Below are 27,123 nucleotides of genomic sequence, written 5' to 3' on the forward strand. Positions count from 1 at the left end.
GAACTTCCGCCCTTACTATATTACCGCCGGTACACATCCGCCCGACACTGAAACTTTTCCTTTTGCATGGTAACCACGACCGCCCATAGTGAGGCGGCTGTAGCCCGCTTCCGCCCTTACAGAGACCCCCAGGACGCAACCGAGACAGGTATGACGTCACTGGAGGTCGCCATTTTGCATTCTCTAGCAAACTTTTTTCCCTCCAAAACGGGAATGTATGGTAATCCGTGCAAGGGTAACTGTTCTTTTTAGGCTCATATTGCGTAAACATACCTTCTTAGCAACTGGAAGATCCAACTTTTGTTCCCTCTTTTGCATAATGACTTTTTTCAAGCCAGTTAGTTTCTTAAGGAAGTTGGGGAAGAATATCAGGCCTTGAGACATTTAAACCGTCTGAATTTCTTTTCACTCACACAAACACCATCTCCCCCAGCATTATTTTTTTAGCTTGAGAAAGATTAGCAGCTTTCTACTTATAAATACAAAGAATGACTCACAATAAAGCTATAATTCTGCGCATCTTTTGTCAGAGCTCCTGTACGTTACACTAGAATACACTTTCACATATAAAATATTACTTCCTGCCTTGCCCTCTTGCTACTTTTTTGTTTTTTTTGAGACAGAATTTTCACTCTTATTGCCCAGGCTGGAGTGCAATGGCGTGATCATGGCTCACCGCAACTTCCACCTCCCGGGTTCAAGTGATTCTTCTGTCTCAGCCTCCCGTGTAGCTGGGATTACAGGTATGCACCATCACGCCCGACTAATTTTGTGTTTTTAGTAGAGACGGGGTTTCTCCATGTTGGTGAGGCTGGTCTCGAACTCCCGACCTCAGGTGATCTGCTCACCTCAGCCTCTCAAAGTGCTGGGATTACAGGCGTGAGCCACTGTGCCTGGCCCCTCTTGCTACTCTCTAAGGGGGAAATCTCGTGTTTTTGTTTTCCTTTTGTTTATATGTGATGTTAGTATCATAATTCTGAAGGGATTGAGGGATGCAGCAGTATCACTACTGGGCTAGTTGGCTAGTTAGTTGCTAGCCATCACTCTAGTCAGCTATGGTAGAGTGATTTCTATGGTTTTCATCAGAATGGAAAGCAGTCAAGGGTATGAGAGGCTGCCAACACACTGCCAACACAAAGGCCATAACCTAATAGTGGTGTAAGATAGTATCTTAGAGATAGCTGCCACCCCTCACACTTTTCATACCCTCACACATCCTTCATAAGAATTACCAATGTCTTATGGCAAGTTTTTAAAGAGACAGACTTTCAGCTATATAATTTCTACCAAATATGTGGAGAAGAGGAACTTCCAACCCCCGGGCGGATTGGAAGTTGCTTTGTTTTGCTTTGAGATGGATGCAGGGATGTATTTGAAACATTATCTGGACAGTAAGAGCAGGCTGGAGGAGGGGGTTCAGGGGCTGCAGAGTGGTGGAGGTATCAGTGCTGAAAGGATCTGTAGCCCGTAAACCTCAGGTTTACTAGTGTGCAGGTAGTAAGATACAGCAATAGAATCCGGGAAACTGCTCTGATTACAAAAGTCATGCTTTTCGGTAACTTGATCTCTGTGCCTGTTTTACTATACAATGAGAATACTAACTACCTTATAGGGTTGTTGCAATAAGTGAGTGTGAGTGTATCCATTAAAAGAGTAGATTCTAGTTCTAATACTGGTGATGAAGTTAGGGCCATTAGGGCCTTTTCAAGAGTTGGTGAGAGTGGGAGAAGAAAGCAGTAAATATTCAGGGAGCTAAGAAACATTGGCGTATTTGGTCATATGTGATACATTCATTGGTATTACACAACATATTGAGACACCATCTTAGGTGCCCACACAGGATATCTAGCACTAAATTAAGTGGGCTTTATTTATCCCAGCCCAACTAGATGACAAGTACTATTGGCCAGCAGTCCCAGAGAACCACCAGTTCTCAGGATGTGGGAGCTTGGTCACAACTTTCACAACTTTTTCGGTGCTTAAAGCAAGGTTTTCTTTCCTTTTTTTTTTCAGACAGAATCTCGCTCTGTGGCCCAGGCTGGAGTGCAGCGGTGCAATCCCGGCTCACTGCAACCTCCGCCTCCCAGGTTCAAGTCATTCTTCTGCCTCAGCCTGTAGCTGGGACTACAGGCGCGTGCCACCACACCTGGCTAATTTTTGTATTTTTATTTTACTTTTTTGAGACAGAGTCTCACTCTGTCACCCAGGCTGGAGTGCCATGGCACGATCTTGGCTCACTGCAACCTCTGCCTCCTAGGTTCAAAAGATTCTCCTGCCTCAGCCTCCTGAGTAGCTGGGATTGCAGGCGCCCACCACTATGCCTAGCTTATTTTTTGTATTTTCAGTAGAGACGGGGTTTCACCATACTGGCCAGGCTGGTCTCGAGCTCCTAACCTCGTGATTCGCCTGTCTCGGCCTCCCAAAGTGCTGGGATTACAGGCGTGAGCCACCGTGCATGGCCATCAATTTTTGTATTTTTAGTAGAGATGGGGTTTCCCCATGTTGGCCAGGCTGGTCTTGAACTCCTGACGTCAAGTGGTCTGCCTGCCTCGCCCTCCCAAAATGCTGGGATTACAGGCGTGAGCCACCGCACCCAGCCTTAAAGCAAGTTACTTAATCCTCAAAAAAGGTATCTTCAGAGTTACCTAGTCCAATCCCTTCACTAACAGTTGAAGAAGCACCCTGGCCAACACTGGTTGATGGTAGGCAAAGGGCTGAAGTCCAGGTTTCATGACCACATTCTACTCCATAGTACTACAGCTCTCCTGCATAAATCAATCTTGCACCCCTTAACCGGTTATGATTTCCACAAGGTAACAAATATACATATGTATACACATTGCCAACTGCAAGCCCCTCTTCCACAGACTCAGGCAGGAGTGTAGGTCCTTTCAAGAGGCTTCCATTTTTCTTCCATAGGGAGCTTAGCTGTTTTGTTAACACATAACCAAAGCCTTGCTCTCACATATTTAGGCAATGCAATCTCCATGACAGAATGTGTATGTAGAAGTCCTCATAAACCAGGATTTCACTGGAGACATCATGAAACTGTATCCTTCCATGACTGGAGAATTGCACAAATGGGGCATCATCACACAAGCACTTGTTCATCACACACACACTCTGGTATAAATCCTCAGTACTGTTCTTGGACATCTCCCCAAATACCTTTTCCGCATGCTCGCTCACATCAGTAGCTCCACTGCCTCTGATCCTTTTACATGAATTTATTTCTATACAATGTTCTAAAAACACCCCTTGGTTTGTACATAAGTTTTTTTCTTTTTTTCTTCATTTTTAAATTACTTTATAACAACTGGTTTCCTGATTTTTTTTTTTTAATTTCCTTTCCTCTGAAATCTGCCATGATTTAAAAAAAAAAAAAAAAAAAGACAAAAAGAAAAATGCTGTGGCTAGAGGACAGGGGTGGAGAGAGGGAAAAAAAGGACAAAAATAAACAAAACATCAAATATGAAAATTCTCAGAGATAATGCATTTATAAACACAGAAATGGTTACAACAAAGATGGCCGTGATGAGTGGGTATAATATATTTATATATATATATTTATATATAAATCCGTGTCCGGCATCTGACTGTGGCACCTAGGGAGCTAAGTCCAGTCCTTGCGTTTGCCTTGAACTCTCCCTTCTCCGCAACACCCCTGTTTTGGAGTTTCACAGATAACACAAAGCCTCCCACAGCTCCTTGGGGGTGGGTTGGGGAGACTGAGAGTATAGGGTCTTTGTAGGCAGAGAAGGAGAGAGGCTTCAAGGAAATCCATAAAACCATAACCCACACTTCTAAGCCACCTGTGACCAACTTGGGAATTTCTGGCCCCTTGGGGACCACATCTCAGCCCTTGCCCCCTTCAAATAAAAGGAGGTCTAGCCCCTACCCCAAATCTCCTTCTACCAGCAGTCAATAGGAAGCAAAGTGAGACGATGTAGGGGAAGAAATGGCTCTCAGGGACTGAGGCATTTGAGAAACCTCTGTTCTTTTGCAGGCAAGAATAGAACAAGAGGCTGGTTGCATTTGGGGCTCCCTTTTCTCTGTTATCTGGGAGGGCCAGCCTCTAGTCTTACATCAGCCCAAACTTTGAGGATAAGGAGGGTAAGGATAGGGTAAGTGACCACACTGGACAAGTTTCTATGAGGTCATAGCAAATCCTTCCCTTGAGCACCAACCCCCAATTTTAAAAGCTTTGCTTGGGAGGGGAGGCTGCTGGATGACACCATCAGCTCAGTATTCCTTTGCAATCAGGAGGGCTGATGTTCCTTTTGAAGAAGAGTTCAGAAAAAGGATGGTATCCTGTGAAGGAAAGCCGTGACTGAGGCCCAAGGAGATGGAGCCAAGGCCTGTCAAGGAAGAAAAGGACTTTTCCCACCAAGAGTTGGAGAAAGAAGACACCAGGACTACTACTTCCTCTTCCCAGTGGGTGGCAGCACGGATCTCTAAGAGCTGGCCAGGTGCTCCACCTGGATGGTGCTGGTGGTGACAGTGAGGCAGATGTCCTTATGATGCTCCGCCGTCTTATACGGGGTCAGGTCAAAGGAACACTGGGGTGGAGGGTTGGGATTGCTGTCCCCACCACCCCCGCCCTGGGGGGCTGCCCCAGGAGACTGGAAGTGTGGTGGTGGCTGTTGCTGCTGCTGCTGCTGCTGCTGCTGCTGCTGCTGCTGTGATGCCTGGGAGGCCTGGGCCTGGGCCTGGGCTTGAGCCTGAGCCTGAGCCTGAGCCTGGGCTTGAGCTTGAGCCTGGGCCTGGGCCTGGGCCTGGGCCACTGCTGCCGCCGCTGCTGCTGCCTGCACTTGTTGCTGAAGATCAGGCGGGTTGTGTTTGCGCATATGTTTCATAAGGTATGTTTCCTGAGGGAGATGGTAAAAAGAAGTTGAGGGATAAAGAGGAAGGAAAAGAGATTACTTGTAACTAGCACCCCAGGCTCTGATTCTGCTGTAAGCAGAGTAAGCTTTATACTGGTTTTCTGGAGCCAAGACTGAGCAAAACTCAAGTAGCACTTTCAGTGGCTCACTACTGAGAAAAAAAAGAGGGGAACCTTTAGAAGTCACTGAACATTCAACTGGCAAAGGAATGAGCTGCTATTTTTTTCAAAGACCCCTGAATGAAACAACTTTACAACCTTTTCTGGAGTCTCATGGAAAATATCTAACTGGGCCAGGTGCAGTGGCTCACACCTGTAATCCCAGTACTTTGGGAGGCTGAGGCAGGTGGATCACTTAAGGTCAGGAGTTTGAGACCAGCCTGGGCAACATGGTGAAACCCCATGTCTACTAAAAATACAAAAAGTTGCTGGGCATGGCAACATGCACCTGTAATCCCACCTACTTGGGAGGTTGAGGCAGGAGAATCGCTTGAACCCAGGAGGTGGAGGTTACAGTGAGCCGAGTCGAGATCACACCACTGCACTCCAGCCTGGGTGACAGGGCGAGACTGTGTCTCAAAAAGAAAAAAAAAAAAAAGAAGAAAATGCCTAACTGAAATCCGGCTCCCCTCAAAATTTCAAGTGGCTTTATTTTGCCTTATGTTTAAATAAAATGAAGAATTAAGCTTATGAGTCTCTATAGGATTAGGAGATCAGGCATCCCCTAAATTCCTCAGAATGGGTCTAATTAATTTCTGAATATTTACCTGTTCTGCTAAGTTGGAGCTAGGGAGGCAGGGTATTCACTGCAACAGATCTCTACCCAGAAAACGGGGTGAAGTGGACTGTACTCTTAGAGGACTATGAGGAAGGAGAGAAGAAACGGAGCACTCACTGATGTGTATGCCCGACTGCAGATAGTGCAGGTGTACACCTTGGCATGCTTCACTGTGTGCGTAGACAGGTGCACCTCTAGTGAGGCTGCATCCGTGTACGCCCGATGACAGTTGTGGCACTTGAAGGGTTTATCTTTGTTGTGTTGCCGTCTGTGGGACTGAGAAAATTGGGAGAAACCAGAATGAATACATTGTACTCTTCCCTCCTGCCCCCTTGACCTTGATGGAAAGCAAAAAGGTAGGTGTCAGGCCTCCCAGCTTCTCCCTCTATCTGAATAAAGTAGAAATTGTTTCAAATGAAACTTGAGAAGCTACAGGCTAAGGGTGGAAGCATACCTCATGTAGCACATACCAGGATCCCAAGACAGCTTATGCCCATCTCACCAGTCCAGTGGTTCTTAAAGTGAGGCATGGGGATCTTTAGGGAACACTAAGACCTTCACAGGGGGCCCACAGGGTCAAAACTTTTTTTTTTTTTTTTTTTTTAGATGAAGTCTCACTCTGTCGCTCAGGTTGGAGTGCAGCGGCACAATCTCGGCTCATTGCAACCTCCGCTTCCCGGGTTCAAGCGATTCTCCTGCCTCAGCCTGCAAGTAGCTGGGACTACAGGCACATGCCACCAGGCCTGGCTAATTTTTTTTTGTATTTTTAGTAGAGACAAGGTTTCACTGTGTTGGCCAGGCTGGTCTCGAACTCCTGAACTCAGGTGATCTGCCCGCCTCAGCCTCCCAAAGTGCTGAGATTACAGGTGTGAGCCACCGCGCCCAGCCAAATCTTTTCAAAATAATAAGACAATGTTTGCCTTTGTCTCTCTTGAACCTGGGAAGTTGCAGTAAGCTGAAATCACACCACTGCACTCCAGCCTAGGTGACCCAGCGAGCCTCTGTCTCAAACACGCACACGCGCGCACACACACACACACACACAAACACAAAGACGAAAAACCTAACTGAAATCTTGTTCCCCTCAAAATTTCAAGTGGCTTCATTGTGCTTTATGTTTTACATGTAACCCTTACAGAGATTACATGATGTGTGATAACATAATAGGCCAGATGCAGCAGATCTGAGAATCTACTCATCTTCTAGCTTAAGACATTAAAGACCCCTGTGCCAGGTGCGGTGACTCATGCCTGCAATCCTAGCACTTTGGGGAGGCTGAGGCGGGAGGATGGCCTGTGTCCAGGAGTTCGAGACCAGCCTAGGCAAGATAGCAAGACCCCATCTCTACAAAAATGAAAAAAACAGCCAGGTGTGGTGGTGCATGCCTAGAATCCCAGCTACTTGGGAGGCTGAGGTGGAAGGATCACTTGAGACCGGGAGGCTGAGGCTGCAGTGGGCCATGATAACACCACTGCACTCAGCCTGGGTGACAGAGCAAGGTCCTGTCCCGAAAATAAAAAATAGACACCTGCAAAAATGTATAATAATGCCATTCTTCTCACTCAGTTGTTTTTGGAGGCTCTTGGAATATGTTATTTATGTTAACACACAATGGGTTTATTTTTGTTCTTTCTAAACAGATTACTATTATAAATATTTTTCAGGCTTTTCAGTTTTACAACGTCTATGTAGACAGCTATTACCCACATAAACAAAAACTCTTTGGGTCCCTCAATAATGTTTGAGTGTAAAGGAGTCCTGAAAACGCTTGAGAACCACGATACTATTCAAATGGCCCCAAGTCTCAGACTCAAGGTCTTGTGTGGAGGGTGGAACATTTACCTGCAGATTGGAGAGTTGTGTGAAGGCTTTCTCACAGCCTGGGTGTGCACATTTGTATGGTCTATCACCAGTGTGGATTCTGCACAGGATAAGAGAAGAAAGGGAAAGAATGTCAGCAAGACCATTTAGGAACTGGCTCAACAAATCTTCTCCAGGCCAATCCTGCTCTCCTAAGGAGGCACATCAGATGGGCCTCCAAGAGGCACCAGCCTTCCTCTCTGATGTGGATCAGGTACTGATGATTTGCTTCTGGTCAATGCCTGCATCACTCAGCTCAAGCTGAGGCTCCTCTGCTGGGGGAGGAGAGACTAAGGACTTGGCACCCAAGGAACAGGCAGCCCACAATTTGGCATTCAAGTCAGCTCCTACAGTAACTGTCCTAACGAACATTCAAGAACACAAGATAAACACAATGGCAAGGAAAAAGAAAAGCAGAACGCGTCTTCCTTGGCCCCACCTTATAGCCAGAAACAGTCCCCTCAGCCTTGAGCATCACTTCCAGAGAATGTTATGGTAACAAAGAAAAGCAGAGTTACACTGATTGTGGAGAGTAGTAGTGATATTAATGGAAACTCATGAAAACTAAGTGCTTTTTGCAGCCCAGCCCCCTAATGGCAGGAAATGCCTAGTTTAGTACCAATGTGACCTCTTTCCCCAACACCACAGGGCCCTCTGCTAAGATGAGCCAAGGACTTGTGGGTGCAGTGACACCCGCTCCTCATCAGCGACTTCAGAACCATCTCTAAGACCAGGTGCTTTTCGGGACCTCTGGTATAAAATCTCAAAAACATCACAGGACGTGTCTCTTATTTGTGAGGAAAGCCTGACTCCTCCTCTTCTCAAAGCAAGATGTCTGATCACTTTAAGGTGAGATCATCACATCCACAAGAAGCCGGGTGAGACGGTCTATGGCCTGTAAGTCTGGACTCCAGTTCAACTTGAGATAGCACCAAAGATCATCACTTCTTCTAGTTGGCAGGTTCCCTTCTTCCTAGTCACTCCAGATTCACGGGATAAACACTGGGCATCTTTATGAAGCATGAGCGTTTTCATTTTCTGTTTGCTGATTCTCTCTGAACATTTAGTATGTGTTTTCTTTTGTTCTCTACTCTTGGTATCCCTCAGAGCCTTGCTTGTTGCTGTGGGTGTCACCAGGCTGGTGCCCAGCTAATGTCTGATTTTATTTCCTGTTCATAATTGGTGCCCTAAGGGCTAGAGGTACGGTCTTCTCCACTCAAATGCCTCTGTTTTGCCATCAAGGGGCAAATCTTCCAAGATGGGTACATGAGTATTTTCAGGGAGGAAAATTAGAGAAAAGTTGTTTCCACTCCAGGTACGTGTCTGTCTCCCATGGATCAGTGAATATCATATAGTCACTGCAGCTCCCCGACGTAGCTCTTGCCCCAGAGAAGCTCTGTGTCCACTTGAATCTCCAATGTCGTTTGGTCTTCCTTCTCCCAGATGCCAGCCAGGTCTCTCCTCCAGCCAGGTCTCTCCCCCGCCCCCCGCATGCGGGTTGTTGTGTGTGTCCGGGGCGGGGGTGGGGAGGGCATGCCAGCGGGGCGGGGTCAGTAGCCCGCCACTCTCCCTTACCGTGTGTGCTGCTGGAGGTGGGAGAGCTGGCGGAAGGCCTTCTGGCAGTAGGAACAGTTGTAGGGCTTGGCCCCCGAGTGGATACGGAGGTGCTGGGCCAGGTAGGAGGTGTTGGCGAAGGTCTTGGAGCAGTGCGGGCACTTGTGGGGCTTGATGGTCTCCGTGTGCATCTTGGAGTGGATCCTGCCGGAGAGGAGAGGAGGGAAGGGGGGAGGAGGAAGCAGTTCGACACCAGGGGCTCAGCTCTCTGCTGGGTGAAATGATGTTGCTTGACGGATGAGAGCACCCCCTTCCTCCCTCCTCCCAAAAACACTCCAGCCTGGATAGGCAAATGAAGAGGACACCCAGATCTAGGTTGTTGCTGATCGTAAGTCGGTGGCTAGAATGGCAGTGAGATGATGAAGAGCTGCAACCCATGGCTCCTGGTAACCTTAAAGTAGTCAATCTCATCAACCCTCCGCTTTCTCCTAAGGTTAACACACTCACCACAGACACCCTGCTTCCAAATAGTAATCTGAACAAAGACCAATACCGCCTGTTCCCCATGGACCTGAAGTTGAATGCACACCTTGGCTCTGAACTGAAGCATATAGTAAAAGCAGGCCTGCTCTGCAGAAGATTTCCAAACACAGACACAGAGAGAAACCACAAAGATTGTTCCAGACTTTGGAATTGGAGACCACAATTTTCAAGGCCCCCCAAATAGCTAGGATATATAATTTCCACAGACAGTAATAGGAGGTTGAGGCTACCAATGGGCAAAGGTGAAAGGGAAAAAAAAAATACATGTGGAGAGAGGAGTAGGTGCAGGCAACATGGTCTTAGGGTTCACGGCCAGGTGGTGGGGTAAACCAAGAGCAGCCTTACCGGGTGTGCTGCTGAAGGTGGGAGAGCTGGCGGAAGGATTTCTCACAGAAGTTACAACTGTAGGGCTTAGCCCCTGAGTGTATACGGATGTGCTGGGCCAGGTAGGAGCTGTTGGCGAAGGTCTTGGAGCAATGTGGGCACTTGTGGGGCTTGGTCTCGGTGTGTGACTTGGAGTGGATCTGCATCTCCGACTTGGAGTAGAATGTCAGTGAGCACATCCGGCACCTGAGCCAAGTGAGGGCAATGGTTAGAACCCTTCCCATCAAGGTGTGGCTGAACCCTCCCCTCTACTTCCAAGAGAAGCCCACCTATCTGAGGTCTCTCCTACTCCAACTTGAGAGTAGAGCTCTATATATTGATCTTTATGGCCTAAGCTTCTAACATGGTGCCCAGCACATTATAAATATTCAATAAATGTTTGCTGAATGACTGGACTGCCTCGATGTGCAAAAATGTATTTCAACCAGATAAAACAGAAAAACAGTATGAACTCTGGGCAGATGCGAATTTCAATGGGCCAGGAATATCAGTTAACTTGTTTGCCTTCTGCCTGCAGCCTGATTTCAAACATTTAAGGAATTCCTTGCTCTGATGTTCCTATGTATGAAGCACATGCCTCTGTATTCCTCAAGACCCCTAGGTGATAATGAGGAACAACTAACTGGATCCTCTCCTGTCTCCATAGATCATTTTTTTCCCTCAGATTTTCCCCTACTTCCTTTTTGGCAGCTATTCCTAGAGGGATGGGGGTGAGGAAGTATCAGAATTATTTGGAGGGGCTTTTTCAAACCATGTATGTCTGCTCTCCACCCTCTTATCTGATGTTGCATCCATCATCTACCCACCCCTTGCCCACAGCCCCTTGACAATCAAGTGAAAACCACTTTTGCAATGACCAACGTAGCTGCTAGGGGAAGGTGCCATCCCTCAAGCATTTGGGAGAAAAATGTTTACAAAACACCTATCTTCCACGCTAAACCTTTCCTCTTCCCTAGCACATGGAGCCAGTGTCAGCACTCTGGGTTGACATCAGTAGCACCTGATCGTACTTTCACTCATCCCAAGCTGGTAATCCTTTCCACTCTGGTATTGTCCACCAAATATCAATAAGGAGGCCTCTGAGCAAGTTAAGCCACAATTATTCAGACTTTACTGAGTAAAAGCTATCTTTCATTTTTGTAAACAATTCACCAGTGTAAAATGGGAGCTGGTAGAAAAGGCAATGGCCTGGAAGCCAGGCAATTAGCACAAGTCCCTCTTCTTTGGGTTCTCCCTAACTTATCTTCTTAAGAGAGGCTTCAGATGGTGTGGGATCATGATTTCTGCACTTTTTTCATCTCAGGAGAATTTTTTAGTTACCAGCTTATTGATCCCTGGCAGTTGTCTGAGATGCCCAATCATTGCAGGAGAGAGAGGGAGGCTCTGTTTATAGTGAGCATAATCCAAAGGACACAACCAGTGGGAATCAGGATGCCTAGGTTCTACTCAGGCTTCAGTTACAAACTTGCTCATTAACAGACCTCAATTTTCTGGTCTGTGAAATGGAGAGATAAATTTTTGCCCCCAGAAGGGCCAGCAAATGCCTAGGACAGTCAAAGGTAAGCCAAGTATTCTCCAGTAATAAAACTGCATTCATCTTAAGCCTTAGTGCTGATGGACAAGCTCATGCTAGTAAATATTTCACTAAGACTGAAGTTAGAAGCTGGACACATTGTCACTTGAAGGGCAACTGTACTAAAGTTGCAAACTAATTTCCCTTGATGCTACAATTTCTCAGACAGGTAGAACATATTTATTTTAACCCAAATAAAATCTCGTCAATTTGTGTGTGAGGGTGTTCAATACACAATTCTGCCCTTAACATTAAGGTTAATTTTAAAAAATAATAATAACCCACTTAGTCAAAGTTTCCAATAAGAGAACTTGCAAAACTTAAATTCATTTATAATGTGCTGGCAAGGGAATGAGCAATCTCAGAAGACACTAGGTATAATAATGATGATGACCACAATGATAATAGTTGCCATTTGTTGTTATGCCTGACAGTGCCAGGCACTACGTTAGGCACTTCAGACACATTGTTTCTACTCCTCACAACCTGGCAAGTCTTATCCATGTTTTTACAGAAAGGAACACAAAGACTCAGAAAGTAAGTAATTTGCCAAAGGGCAGTTATTCACTACAAAGCCATGATGCCAGCCTACTTTAAGATTCCTAACACCAGAGGTATTCAAGCAGAGGTTGGAATCATCTGCCAGGAAGGGACTGACCAAGGAGATCATTAAAATATTTCCAACTTGAAAATCCTATGAAGTCAAGTAAGAGAGTCCTCTAATGCAAGGTGCTGGGTGGTTGGAAAGAAATTTAGTTTTGGAGAGTCGTGGCAGTCAGCAGGGGATAGAAAAGCCAGCATCCATATCATGGGGTGCCTTCCTCCAGGGGCACCATTCACATCCAACACAATGAGAACGGGGCCCCTTGGAAGCATGCAATGCAATGGCCTTGATTATAATGATTACAACGGCCACTTTGAATTATCATCCATTTTTCCTAAAATGCTCAAAACAATTTCAAATATTCTGACTTTGCCTCAAAACATTTCTACAAGACAGATGAAGGCATGGCTGATCTTCCCATTTTATATACGGGAACAAAGAGTGGGAGATATGTTGACTTGCCCAGAGTAACAGAACCCAACTGCCCCAATACCTAGTCAAATGCTACTGACCACTGAAGAGGGTATGGCTGACCCACACATGCATCAAAACAGAAATTCACTGTGATAAAAAGATTTCTTTTGCCAGGCACAGTGGCTCACACCTGTAATCCCAGCACTCTGGGAGGCCGAGGCAGGCAGATCACCTGAGGTCAGGAGTTCGAGACCAGCCTGGCCAATGTGGTGAAACCCTGTCTCTACTAAAAATACAAAAGAATTAGCTGGGCGTGGTGGCGCACCTGTAGTCCCAGCTACTCGGGAGGCTGAGGCACGAGAATCGCTTGAACCTGGGTGGCAGAAGTTAGAGTGAGTTGAGATTGTGCCACTGCACACCAGCCTGGGCGACAGAGCGAGACTCCGTCTCAAAAAAAAAAAAAAAAAAAAAAAAAAGTTTTCTTTGGAAGGTCAAGAGTTCTGAGTTTCTGAAGAAATTCTGTTTACCTAGGATACAATAAGTCTCCCTTCAATTTCAAAGTTCTTTGTAGTCACCTGGGTGGATGGTCATTCAGGAATTCCAAAAATACTGAATGTGTGAAAAGCCCCATGAGGCTTTCTTCCAACTATATATATGCATTTCTTTTAATATATACAGTTTGGAAAGTCCAGAGATAGCTTTAATGTGGGTCACAGTGAAGAAAGGGCAGAATGAGAGGACCCTGATCCATTAGAAGGGCTCTATAGAGTGTTAAAGGATCCTTCTACTACTTCTACAAATTGTATATAGATGTATCTCCATGTCACAATGGCCTCACTTTAAACAAACACATAAGAATCTAGATTTCTATACGATAACTTAAAAGGGATTTTAATTTTATGAACTGATATATAAGAGAATGCCTTTAAATGAATCAAACTTGTCAGGTACCTTTATAATATGATATGATGGAAACATTTTCCAGGAACACTTTTATTGTATAAAGTGGGGTACACCTGTAATAATAAAGCTGCAATGAACTTTTGGATTATGAGCTGGAATTCTGCAGTGCTCAATTCTGCATAGCAACACTCCTCTCATTTTCATTTATAAAGAGCGGTTTAAACACTCTGTAGGCTACTCTCCATAGTAGAACTATACAACACAAATAAAAATAAATGCTAAATAACTATTTCTTAACTTTCTTTTGAAGTTCCCAACATTTCAAATCTTATCTGATATATACTCCCAACAAACGGGAGGCATAAACAGAATTATCCCCATTTTACAGATGAGGAAACTGAGGCCCAGAGAGGGGAAAAGGACTTGCCCAGGGTCACACAGCAAATTCGTGGTGGAGCCGGGAACTGAATCCATGAGCCCAAGGCTCTGTCCATTTCCTGTGCCGCAGTTCCCTTCGCTCCTAAAATGGGAACAACATTGCCCATCTGGGCACACTAAGGAACTAAGGACAGACCCAGACTCCCAGCCATGCACATCTGCCCCTGTCTATATCAAAGCTGTGACAGTAGTTATCCCACTCTATACAGTGCTACCAAACTCCCCAAACCCACTAGGGCACATGACAGTTCTCAAAGGGATTAAAAGATGTTCAACTTTCAAAGGGCAGGGAGTTTACTTATGTAATTATTTTTGTAGAGTATCACATGCAAATATGCATATAATGCTTTTTGGTAAAGGGGAACTTAGAGGAAGTGGAGAATCAAAATGACTTTCATAAATTAAAAAGTGAGCAAAGTCATTCTTTAAGTACATATTCCAAAGCGGGAGGCATCCTATTCCTCCTACCTTCTTATGAAGGCCCCTCCCATCATCCCAACCATGCAGGGTAAGGCAGGCTCAGTGTTCAAATGCGACCCAGGAACTGGTGGATGGCACATAGGTTCGGTGCTTACTAGAAAGGTTTCTTAGAAAAATAGGAATGGAATATGTAAAAAGGAGCTGCAGCCAAGAGTCTCAAACCCAGCATAAAGCCTTATTACAAGAGAGAAATTCTACTCTGTTACTAAAAAATTAGTCAGTGTTAACGACCCCCAAAACAAGGGTTAAAAAAAGGAAAGGGTGAAATGGGTCTTTGCATCCTAACAAGATGCTAGCAGCTCTGCCTCCTATCCTATGATGGGACACCTGACATGCAAGTGGCCCAGAGCTGGGAAGCTGTCAGAGTGTAGCGCCTGACCGGGGCAGAACACAATGAGGGTACAGGGAGAATCACCAAGCCAGGGATCCTCGCCCCATCCTGCCCCTGGCTCTGAGTCTTACCTGTAGGTCTTGCCGTCTTTCTGATGGTCATCATCATCCTCAGGGGAGAGGACATAAGGGTCATTCATCTCGGGCAGCCCTGATTCCAGCATCCGTTTCTTCTTCCGGCCCCGGGGTGGCTTAGGAGCCACACTGCCACCTCCACCACCACCTCCGCCTCCTTCCTCGGTTAGGGTCGATGCTACCTTCTTGGAGAGGTCAGGGACAACCTGCAGGGCTTGTGAGCCAGGGGGAAGAGCTGAGACAATCATGGGAGCCGAAATGGGGAAGGTCTGAGCTGATGATGCTGTGGTCACAAGAGAGCCTGAGGGGGACGTGATTACCAAACCCGGACCTAGGATTGGGAGAAAAAGGAGATGGTGTCATGTTGTTCAGTCCTGATCCTAATCCTATTTCATTTCCCCCAGATCATTGTCTAATTAACCCCTCACCCCCCCACCGACCCAACCCAGAGTACACAGGAAACCCCAAACCCTGTAGAAAAATAATGGTCTCCTAACCCTTGTCCCCACCCCCCTGGTAACAGTGAGATTTACCCCTTGATTGACTCCCTTCTCTTCTCCACCTCTGAGAACAGGAGACTCCTTGATTCAGAGAAGGAAAGAATGTCACCTCCTCAAAGGCAGGGACCGCATCTTCTACTTCTTTGTATCCCCCACAATGCCTAGCACATTGCTAGGCACACAGTAGGCACTTAATAAAAATTTGATTGAATAATCAAACACATATCCCACTCCCCATGTCCTTGGAGCCCTCCAGCCTGGGGTACTGATCATGGAAGATCAACACCTCAGATTGGAGAAGAGCAGAGTTGCTCACCAGCAGTCATCAGTCCTGTAGACGGCACAGGGACCACCGTGATATTCTGGGTAACGGACGCTTGGCTGTGTGGGGTCAGCTGGTCTGACTTGGACTCTGTGTCCATACTGATGCCTGAGGGCAGGGACACTGAGGCAGGCACTGTCAGCAAGGTGGGGTAGTGAGGTGGGGCCAGACCACAGCCCTTCTCTGGCAACAGCTGATCCTTCATCTTGTTGATGAACATTGTGTTCTCGATCTAAGAGAAAAGGAAGGGGAAGGGAGCACCCTCTTCAGCCTGAGAGACTGATTCTGCTTGCTCGTGAGCACACTTCAGTGTCTGTCCTCCTTAGGGATCAAGGATGAGCACTTCATACCTCTGGCCTTCTAGAGAGAAGCCCAGGCAGAAACACTAGATAATTCTTAGGGGTGGGGGACCCAGTAAAACAGCATGTGGTGTACCTTCAGTCTCCATAGTAACAGAACTTACTACTGAGAGTTGGAGAGAGCAAGAAAGCAACACCACTTACCTGACCTGAGACTGTGGGGATAGAAGGCCAGAAGTACGGGTTAGAATTGAAGTGAGATTCTTCCATTCTACCTGAAGAAAAAATGAGAGAACATGTCACACTCAGGAATTACTCAGAAAAAGCTAAGCAATGGAGAAGGGGAACTGAAGAGTTCCTGGTCTCCTCTGGCACCTGATCGCATGGCTGGGGACTGGCAGTCAAGACTTAGTGTCTAGCACATTAGTACCTTGGTCAGAGCCCCTTGTCACTGTATTCCCATCCAACAGAGGCTATCCTACTTCATGACTGTGAAAGAACTTATACGTATCGCATTTACTCACACAATGTTATTCATGCCCCCTAAAGAAGAACTGGTATTACTTTCCTTTGCTGGCAAAAAGAAACTGAGGTCACGAGAGGGGAGATGATGTAGCTAGGGTCACAAAAAACAAATCACTGGCCGGGCGCGGTGGCTCACGCCTGTAATCCCAGCACTTTGGGAGGCCGAGGCGGGCGGATCACGAGGTCAGGAGATCGAGACCATCCTGGCTAACACGGTGAAACCCCGTCTCTACTAAAAATACAAAAAATTAGCCGGGCGTGGTAGCGGGCGCCTGTAGTCCCAGCTACTCGGGAGGCTGAGGCAGGAGAATGGCGTGAACCCGGGAGGCGGAGCTTGCAGTGAGCCGAGATCGCGCCACTGCACTCCAGCCTGGGCGACAGAGCGAGACTCCGTCTCAAAACAAACAAACAAACAAACAAACCAAAAAAAAACAAATCACTGACTGACTTGAAAACGGCCAGGGGCCAGTACCTAGCATGACTCCTCTTTCTCTTATTCTTCAAAACTATATTCCTTGAAATACAAATTTTATTTTTTATTTTTTCTGTTTTTGAGACAGAGTCTTACTCTGTCACCCAGGCTACACTGCAGTGGCACAATCATAGCTCACTGCAGCCTCAATCTTCCAGGCTCAGCCTCCCAGGGAGCTGGGCCTACAGGCCGTGTGCCACTATGCCGGACTAATTTCTTTTTTCTTTTTTTTTTAAAGTAGAGACACGGTTTTTCCATGTTGCCCAGGCTGGTCTTGAACTCCTAGGCTCAAGGGATCAGCCCACCTTGGTCTCCCAAAGTGCTGGGATTACAGGCGTGAACCACCGTGCCCAGCCAATAAAAATTTCAAGAGTTCCAACCAATATGTCTACAGTTCTGTGTAGTTTGAGAAGGTTCCAGGCCAGAACACAATACGACTAAGAAAATTAAAAAATGAAGACTGGGCATGATGGCTCACACCTGTAATCCCAGCACTTTGGGAGGCTGAGGCAGGTGGATCATTTGACCTCAGAAGTTCGAGACCAGGCTGACCAACATGGTGAAACCCCATCTCTACTAAAAATACAAAATTAGCTGGGCGTGGTGGCACATGCCTGTGATCCCAGCTATTTGGGAGGCTGAGGCAGGAGAATTGCTTGAACCGGGAGGCGGAGGTTTCAGTAAGCTGAGATTGCGCCACTGCACTCTAGCCTGGGGAACAAGAGCGAAATTCCGTCTCAAAAAAAAAAAAAATCAGAATCAAAACATATTTTGAGTACCAACTACTATCTGAAGACCACACCCCACCAATCCCACCAAGGTCTAAGAACACCCACGGTGCTACACTGGGCACCACACATGCTGCGCTGAGCAGTGAGAATCAAAGCATTTCTAGTTTTAGAAAGTGTCCTGGCACTAGTAGTAACCCAGGTTTCCAAAGGGATGCAGAATAGGCATGATAGTAGGCCAGAATACACACACAGTGCCAGACTCCTGCTTCCTATTTCTCAAAAACTGTGCTTCCGGCTGGGCATGGTAGCTCACGCCTGTAATCCTAGCACTTTGGGAGGCCAAGACAGGCGGATCCCCTGAGGTCAGGAGCTCGAGACCAGCCTGGCCAACATGGTGAAACCCCATCTCTACTAAAAATACAAGAAATTAGCCGGGGCATGGTGGCGCACGCCTGTAATCCCAGCTACTTGGGAGGCTGAGGCAAGAGAATTGCTTGAACCCAGGAGGCGGAGGTTGCAGTGAGCCAAGATTGCGCCATTGCCTGGGCAACAAGAGTGAAACGCCATCTCAAAAAAAAAAAAAAAAAAAAAAAAAAAACTTTCTGAGAAACAAGAAAAAAAGTAACCCCTCCGAATCATGCCAACAAATAACAGATGGGTACAGAACACAGGCATCCCACCACCCAGTTTCACATTCTGATCACTTCTCCTGGCAAGGTTTAATTGGCAGTATGTTGGTCAAGAGTAGCTTCCCAAAATCCTGGACCAGCAAAGATAGAGCCCCACAAAAGGCAAATAAGAGAGTGTGAGACTGGTGAAATGGGGAAACGAGTAACAAAAAAAGTAAATAAATACACAGTATTACCAGGCTGCTACTCTGAGCAAAGCACAACCAAGGTTCAGGCGGGGAAGACCCGTGACAGGCAAGTTGACCCACTGAGGATACACTGGAGGCAAACACTAAGATACTGAGAGCTAAAGGGTAGGCCGGGCACAGAAACTCAGTTTTAAGTACTAAGGAAACAGGGAAGGATCTTCAACAAAGGCGCCGAAGCTGAAAATTACTCTAACATAACTCTGTTCCTTATCCTTTTATAGAAAACATCACTTTTTTTGTTCTATTAAACAGCACCCCCAATTTTCATAAAATCTATAAAGGGAAAAACTGTATTTCAGCCTTTTTAAAAAGTAGCGAGGGTGCAATGTACCAAATCTGTGACTACAACAGCTTCACATAAACAGGCTCGCTATTAAATGACCAAAGATCAAGTATACATCAATTCTGTTTTCTGAGTTATAAAACACAATAAAACTAATCAGTCTCTGACACAGGTACTAACTTGGTCCTTCCAGCCATAGCTTTACAAAGGGGTCTTACGGCTGGGTGTGGTGGCTCATGCTTGTAATCTCAACACTTTGGCAGGCCTACGCAGGAGGATCACTTGAGGTCTGGAGTTTGAGACCAGGCTGAGCAATATATTTGAGACCGTGTCTCTAAAAAAAAAAAAAATTGAAAAAAAAAAAAGAAAAAGAAAAAAAAAGAGGTGAGTGTGGTCGTGCATACCCATAATCCTAGGTATTTGGAAGGCTGAGGTGGGAAAACTGCTTGAGCTCAAGAGTTCAAGACTGCAGTGAGCTATGAACACACTACTGTACTCCAACCTGGGTAACAGAGCAAGACCCCAACTCCAAAACAAAACAAAACAAAACAAAACATGCAAGTTGCGGTGGCTCACGTGTGTAATCCCAGCGCTTTGAGAGGCTGAGGTGGACAGATTGCTTGAGTCCACCAGCATAGGCAACATGGTGAAACCCTATCTCTACAAAAAATACAAACATTAGCCAGGCATGGTGGCAGGTGCATGTAATCCCAGTTACTTGGGAGGCTAAGGCAGGAGAATCATTTAAGCCCGAGAGGCAGAAGCTGAAGTCAGTAGAGATTGCAGTCCAGCCTGGGTAACAGAGAGAAACCCTGTCTCAAAAACAAACAAAAAACAAAACAAAGCAAAGATGGGAGTCTCACATTTTCAGGCAACAGAATCAAGATACAATCAGATCACAGTTTAAGAGAATTCAATCTTGCCAAACTTTTTGGGAAGGAGCAATCACATCTTTTACATCTGTATCTTACAAATATCCCCAACATACGACTTTATCACCTAAGACACAATTACATATTTAATGAATTGAACAACGGTAGACTACCTACATATAGATTTTGCAGACAATGCTAGGGGTTCAAGTCTTAATCCATAATCCCTGTCTAACCTTCTAGTGGAAAGAAATGACAGACAAGAGATAAAAGTGGTGATAAATGGTGGGAATTAAGTAGAGAATTAAGATGGAGAGAATGGGTGTGGTGGCTCATGCCTGTAATTCCTGCACTTTGGGAGGCTGAGGCAGGTGGATCACTTGAGGTCAGGACTTTGAGACCAGCCTGGTCAACATGGTGAAACCCCATCTCTACTAAAAATACAAAAATTAGCCAGGCATGGTGGCACACGCCTGTAATCCCAGCTACTCAGGAGGCTGCAGCAGGAGAATTGCTTGAACCCAGGAGGTGGAGGTTGCAGCGAGCCGAGATCTAACCACTGCACTGCAGCCTGGGCAACAGAGCAAGACTCTGTCTCAAAAAAAAAAAAAAAAAAAAAGATTAAAAATAATAATTAGGAGGGAGAATAAACGAAAGAAAGGGCCAACGTATAATTTTCCCCAAAGAATCAAGGAAGTTGGCTGGGTGTGGTGGCTCATGCCTGTAATCCTAACACTTGGGAGGGCGAGGCAGGTGGGTCACTTGAGCTCAGGAGTTCAAGATCACCCTGGCCAACACGGCAAAACCCCATCTCTAATAAAAATACAAAAATTAGCAAGGTGTGGTGGCACACACCTGTAGTCCCAGCTACTTGGGAGGCTGAGGCAGGAGAATCACCTGAGTGCAGTAAGTCGAGATTGCACCACCACAGTCCGGCCTGGGTGACAGAGCAAGACCCTGTCTCAAAAAAAAAAAAAAAAAAAAAAAAAAGAATCAAGGAAGTAAAGTAAATGCACTATGGATGTGAAAACGTAGGAAGGAGGAGGCTGAGCACGGTGGCTCATGCCTGCAATCCCAGCACTTTGGGAGGCCAAGGCAGGTGGATCACAAGGTCAGAAGTTCAAGACCAGTCTGGCCAAGATGGTGAAACCTTGTCTCTACTGAAAGTACAAATATTAGCCAGGCATGGTGGCGCACGCCTGTAGTCCCAGCTATTCAGGAGGCTGAGAAAGGAGAATCACCTGAACCTGGGAGGTGGAGGTTGCAGTGTGCCAAGATCGCACCACTGCACTCGAGCCTGGGCAACAGAGTGAGAATCCGTCTCAAAAAAAAAACTGGTGGACAATATCACCACTATCATTATCATTAAAACTTATTAAGCACTTATTGTGTTCAAGGTAGTGTTCTAAGCACTTTACAACTACTACATCATTTAGTCCCTGCAACAATGAGGTAGGTACTGTAATTCCCATTTGAAATGAGGAAACTGGAGGCACAGAGTCCAACGGTAAACAGCAAAGCAGGAATGTGAATCCAGGCACCAAAGGGCAAGTTAAGGAAAGGGGTTCTACAAGGAACCAAAACCATATAACTGTAGTACACACTTTCTGATGTTATGGCTTGATCCAGGAAATAAAATTTAGAATATTTCCAGGAATGAACTATGTTATTTTCCAGCTAGTTCTCAAAAACTGTTTTCAAAATTGAAGTTTTTGATAACAGCAAAATGACATGCAGTTCAAGGTCATATTCCTTATTCTGTGAAACCTCACTTAGCTACCAAGATAACTTACTTTAGGATGACAGAGCCTGAATAAAGAGGCTGGACTTTACAAAGGAAAATAAATAAAAAGCCCCTCCACTTACTTGGATGCCTAGTTTATTGCATCCAATAAACTGGTGTGTCTGGTCCAAGGACAAGACACTACATATGCGTTACCAGCTTCCAATAAATAGGTCAGCCCAAAAGGGAGACCACAGAGAGAACTGCTCATCCAACTATAAGCAACCTTTACCAGCAAAATGACACCTGAGAAATGCTATGCCACTGTGCTACTGATGAGGCTGACTTCATCTTTGTACTCCTGAAATGAGATCAATGGAGAGCTAAGAATCAAAACTATTGCTAGAATACAATGTAAATTGCGCCCCCTAGAGTTGTGTAACAGGGCGTTCTGGGGCCAGATCACTCAAATATCTGCTTACTGTCTGTTTTACCGCTTACTCTATCTTTCGTGGAGGAAATTTCTCCAAATCATCCCAACATTCAATCAGGCACATATCAACATTCTTATCACCCAAAGAAGCCCACTGATGTTACACAGAAAACTCATGTCTACACAGAGAGTGCCAATTTTAATGATTATGCCTATATATTTAAAGAAAGTACTTTGGCAGGCCAAAGTAAGAGAATCACTTGAGCCCAGGAATTCAAGAACAGTCTGGGCAAAATAGGGAGACCCTGTATCTACAAAAAATTAAAACGTCTCTACAAAAAATTAAAAAAGTAGCCGGGCATGGTGGCTCACACCTGTAGTCCCAGTTACTTGGGAGGCTGAGGCAGGAGGATTGCTTGAGCCCAGGAGGTCGAGGCTGCAGTCAGCCATTATCACGCCACTGCACTCCAGTCTGGCCAAAAGAGTGAGACCCTGTCTCAAAAAGAAAAAAGGAAAAAAAGAAAAAGAAAGAGAAAGAAAAGAAAAAACAGAAGAGAAGGAAAGATATAATTTGGCGGAAAGAAAAATGCTGGCAGGCTGAAAATCTGGGTTCTCATATCAACTTTACTATTGCACCAAGCCTCAACTGTTCTGTTAATAGGAAGGGAGGTTTACTGCTGGGCGAGGTGGCTCACACCTGTAATCCTAGCACTTTGGGAGGCCGAGGCAGGTGGACTGCCTGAGCTTAGGAGTTCAAGACCAGCCTGGGCAACATGGTGAAATCCCATCTCTACTAAAATACAAAAAATTAGCTGGGCATGGTGGCATGCGCCTGTAATCCCAACTACTCAGGAGGCTGAGACAGGGAATTGCCTGAACCTGGGAGGTGGAGTGGAGGTTGCAGTGAAAGGAGATCACACCACTGCACTCCAGCCTGGGCGACAGAGCGAGACTCAGTCTCAAAAAAAAAAAAAAGAAGGCAGGTTTACTCTAATTAAGTTGGAGAGTAATTTCCTCTTAAGAGACACAAGGAACTACATATTCCTTCTCCAATCTCAAATCTCAGAAGCCCTCAGGAGATAAAGAAGAGAGACACTATCAAGTATTAATAATAGTCGTGAAACACGGTAGGACTTGAACTCTTGGACCAGAGCTTTGTCTATCTGACCACATCCTTCCATAATGCTACCAACCATCCAGGGATAAAGATGACATGGCCTCCAGCAGGTGTTTTTGGCAGATATGGTGAAGACCACCATCTCTTTCCCAGAACCCACTAATTGTTTTTTACTGTTGTTTTTTCAAATAAAGCATGATTTTCTTTTCCCAAGAAAACAGCATTCCCTTAACACAACCAACCCTTAGAAAACCATGAAATACACTCATCAATTTCAGTAGCTAGAGAATGGCCTTGGGAATCAAGACTTCTGAATTCTTTTTTTTTGAGACAGAGTCTCATTTTGTTGCCCAGGCTGAAGTGTAATGGCGTCATCTCAGCTCACTGCAACCTCCACCTCCTGGGTTCAAGCAATTCTCCTGCCTCAGCCTCCCAAGTAGCTGGGATTACAGGCGCTTGCCAACACATCTGGCTAATTTTTGTATTTCTAGTAGAGACGGGATTTTGCTATGTTGGCCAGGCTGGTCTCGAACTCCTGACCTCAGGTGATCTGCTCTCCTCAGCCTCTCAAAGTGCTGAGATTACAGGCGTAAGCCACCGTGCCCGGCCAAGACTTGTGAATTCTAATTCTAGGTCCTATATCAGTGGATGGCTCTTAACTATTTAAGTGGATGAATTAACCATTTTACTAGGTTTCTATCAGGATGGAGGATGGAAGAGGATGAGGCCTGTATAAATAAGTTTGTAAGGCATATGGTGATGAGATAAAGGCAGCACAAAAAAGAGAAAGAATGAAATGCCCCAAGTGCTCCTGAAAGGAAGAGTTACAGAAACACTTCCACAAGATGAGGACTATTAGCGACAATCAATGAAAATTACATAAGGACTACATAATTACAAAGGAACTACCCAAAAGTAACAAATCTATAGCCTCTGGTTTAGAAATCATCTACAAGTAGCATCAACAAGAAAAAGATGGAAAAAAACAATCAACTTGAATTCAACTACAGAAAGAACTTAAGACACTATTGAGAAACCATTCCAAAACACACAACTGCAGAAAGGTTACCTTAGCTCAAGACTTGAAATGAAGAAACACAGAGAAAGTTTTTTTTTTTTCTCCAAAAGGAAACAAAATCTCTTTCTCTCAGGGTCTAAAGACATTCAAGAAGGGCCATCCCAGTAGGATGTGAGGCTTTCCTGCCAGTATCCATAAACTCTTCCAAGTACAAGTAACTCAGAACAAATGCACCCCAATGTTACTGGGAAACATCATCACACCATACACAAACAGACTAAACAGGACTGCTACCACCACACAGCTGGCAACCTGGGCCAACAGCTTCTAGCCTGGGCACCACCGGACCACTTTACCCTGCATCCTGTGGGAGGGACGGCACGGTGGTTCTCCTTGCCCTGTCTGTTCCACTATAAATGATGGATCTGGGGAATGTGAGGCCAAAATAAATAAATAAGACTGGAGAAGAAGAGATATGTACCCAATATTTAATCAACAACTTGGCTCAGAAACCCACAAGGCATTTTATAAACCAACCTCTGGGATCATAAGTTCTGAACTCAAACTCTTTAGGTCCACTCACTGTCATTTTCAGGCTACCCGAAACTCTTCCAGACCTACTTCTGGAGTCTACTCCGTACAGTTTTATCCACTTCACTCCAAACTACCCATGAAGCAGTTTTTTTTTTCCCCTGAAAATTTCATCTTGCCATACCAAATTCAAATAACCTTGTGTCACAGATTCTAATCACTCCACAGACCCACTTCTAACACTCCACTGGACTATTTGGGATAGGAACTCCATTCTAAACTCAGCCTTGCTTGTTCCAGACACAGGAAAGCAATTCCATAAGGACTATATTGGCATTTAGGGTCTTTGTGTCCCAAAGCAGAATAAAAATGTCCCCTTTGGACACAAGGCAACACTATTCAGTGGCTTCACCTGAGCATTTCATATTTCATTCCTGATGAGCATTAGTAGGAATGGAAAGTGATGGGGTATAGCGCCAACTTTTTACACAAAAACTTCCTGACCCTCAAGAGATAATAGAAAAAAACTGATTTCTCTCCCACAACAATCTCAGCATTACAACTGCTATTACTTTAAGTATTCTATCACATTGTGAAACACACACACGCCCCATTTGGTTGTGACCCCTTCTCCCCCAAAACCAGAAAAGCCATTAACCCAAAAATTATCTTACCCTCTCTCTCTCTTCCTCCTGCCGTCTTATTCCTTCTCCTTTCCAGGGCTCCTGAACTTTCTGTAAACAAATTGTCTAGGTTACAGGGGCCAGGCAGGGTGCAGCCACCAGAGAACTGTGGAGAACCTCAGGAATTATTTGTCAGCAGTCAGTCTGGAAGGCAGGCAGACCCCCCAACCAGCAATCCAAAGACAGGTGGATATAATAACAGTAGTCTAGTGCTACCCTCTACGTGGATACGAGAGAAATAAATCCAGTTCCCAGAAACTAAGACGAATTCTATCACCAGCGTTTGGGTTTCACTCCTAGGCTCAGAGACTGGTCCTTGTTCGTTCCCAGGCCACAGGTAACCAGGGGTCAGAGAACATTAGAGATGGAGGAGGAGGAGGGTCTCTGCCCCTGAGGAGTGGCTTCAGAAGGCAAAGCTGAGGGCTGGGGGATGCACAAGACCTTGTGGCAGGCACAGTGCCAGTTCAGGCCCAGCCACTTCCTCTAGCCTTCCCCCCACTTCTTCGAGGACTTCGCCCCCTGCCTACCCGAGGCCTTGTGCCAAGAAGTACCTCCCTCAGCCTGCACCGTGGTCTATCTACTGGAGACCCCAGCTGTCCCCTCAAAACCTTCGCTCCCCTGAGACAGTTCCTGGGAGCCTTCTCCTGATGTCGTCCCCTACCCCTTTCTCAAAGACCCTTCCTTGGGACGTCCCTCCTTCCCCTCCAGGGAGCTGAACTCTGCCACCCACCAGACAGGCACCCGCCCCCTAAACCCCCCCATTCCTTCCCATCGCCCGCTCCTCCACAACCACTTCCGGTTCCGGGACGGACACACACACAGTCACATCGTGGACCCCCCCTTCCCCGCCTGCCCAAGGAAAAGGGGAGGGGGGAGGAGCAAGCAGCTTGGCGCGCGCCGGCTGTAGCGGCGCGAGACTCACCGGGCGGCGACGGCTGCGGCGGCGCCAGAGCCTGAGCCAGGGCGCGGGAGGGGCGGCGTTTGCTGGGAAAGGAGGGAGCCGAGTGGGGTGGGAGGACCAGGAAGGGGCGAGGGAGGGGAAAAAGCGCAAGGCGCAGCGCGCGGGCACGCACTTCTGGCGCGAGACAGACCCACACACTCACACGCACGGAACGCGCGCGAGACACCCGCAGGGCGGGGGCGCGAGGTAGTGGGTGGCCCCCCCCTCCTTGCCGCCCTCCCCTTGCACTCACCCGGAAGTGGTGCTGCAGCTCGTGCTCCCGCGAACCCCAGTTCCTCCACGCCCCCCTCCCTCCCCCCAACAGGCTCAGAGAAGAGCTCTGCGGAGAGAAGGCGGGAGCGCCGGAAACGAAAAGGGGGGAGGGAGGGAAATAGCAATGTAGGGGGGGCGCTAATGGAGAAAGAGGGGCGTGCAGAAGCCAGTCACTTCCGGGAGTGGCTGGAACACATCCGGCGCCGCTAGCGCTGCGAGATATTCAGGGCAGAAGTTACGATAACTCGGGGCGGAAATAGCTTCTGCCCAGCGACTGGGAAGAGGGGATGTGACGCTATGGCGGAAGTGAAGGCGGGTTCCGCTAGGGGCCAAAGCTGAAACCGGAGGACTGCGGCCCTGGGCTTCCGGAAGGGACATCTGGGGAAGGTGGGGGGGTGGAAACGCGACAGGTTCATGAATTATCCATCAAGGTAGGAGAGGAGGTGTGGGTTCCTCAGATGCTGGGACCCCGTTTCTCTTCCCTCTGGATTTTGAATAAGCTGATGTAGGAAATTACCATTATTTTTTCTGATATCCCCAAGAATGTCTCAATGCTTTGAATATGCGGGAAAGGACTAGGACGCATCCTTGTTTTTCTGCGGTCCCTACTTAGGTCCAGTTAGAAACTCTCCCAGCCATCAAAATC

General features: G+C 46.4%; 1 protein-coding gene and 1 long non-coding RNA gene across 29 annotated transcripts; one reads left to right on the top strand and one right to left on the bottom strand.

Moving 5' to 3' along the window:
• Positions 1–39: 39 nt before the first annotated feature.
• On the top strand, positions 40–3,316 carry LOC129393474 (uncharacterized). Its single transcript, XR_008620347.2, has 3 exons — positions 40–148; positions 646–743; positions 2,014–3,316. It is a non-coding gene; the product is annotated as an uncharacterized LOC129393474 (long non-coding RNA).
• ZNF384 (zinc finger protein 384) lies at positions 3,213–26,662 on the bottom strand. 28 transcript variants are annotated; one of them, XM_008973690.4, is made up of 12 exons: positions 26,458–26,662; positions 25,256–25,315; positions 16,204–16,274; positions 15,695–15,932; positions 15,412–15,459; positions 14,876–15,209; positions 13,923–14,015; positions 9,963–10,187; positions 9,096–9,278; positions 7,503–7,581; positions 5,778–5,936; positions 3,213–4,868 (listed from the first exon to the last, which is right to left on the bottom strand). In XM_008973690.4, the coding sequence occupies exons 3-12, from the start codon at positions 16,267–16,269 to the stop codon at positions 4,455–4,457; spliced, it is 1,839 nt and encodes a 612-aa protein (XP_008971938.1). In that variant the 5' UTR covers positions 16,270–16,274; positions 25,256–25,315; positions 26,458–26,662; the 3' UTR covers positions 3,213–4,454. The 28 variants fall into 28 exon arrangements, with proteins under 28 accessions (XP_008971938.1, XP_034791124.1, XP_008971941.1 ...); XM_034935233.4 differs by having other exon boundaries at positions 26,187–26,466; XM_008973693.4 differs by having other exon boundaries at positions 25,926–26,465.
• Between the last annotated feature and the right edge of the window lie 461 nt (positions 26,663–27,123).

This window comes from Pan paniscus, chromosome 10, assembly GCF_029289425.2.
Source record: "Pan paniscus chromosome 10, NHGRI_mPanPan1-v2.0_pri, whole genome shotgun sequence".
In the NCBI taxonomy this organism is placed as follows: domain Eukaryota; kingdom Metazoa; phylum Chordata; class Mammalia; order Primates; family Hominidae; genus Pan; species Pan paniscus.

Bases quoted from the DNA above. Each gene is read 5' to 3' on its own strand.
- ZNF384 (XM_008973690.4), bottom strand. From the start codon at position 16,269: ATGGAAGAATCTCACTTCAATTCTAACCCGTACTTCTGGCCTTCTATC. The intron at 15,210-15,411 runs GTAAATCTCACT...TCCCAATCCTAG, and splicing joins AGAAGGGAGTCAATCAAGGG to GTCCGGGTTTGGTAATCACG. The intron at 7,582-9,095 runs GTAAGGGAGAGT...TATCCTGTGCAG, and splicing joins CACCTCCAGCAGCACACACG to AATCCACACTGGTGATAGAC.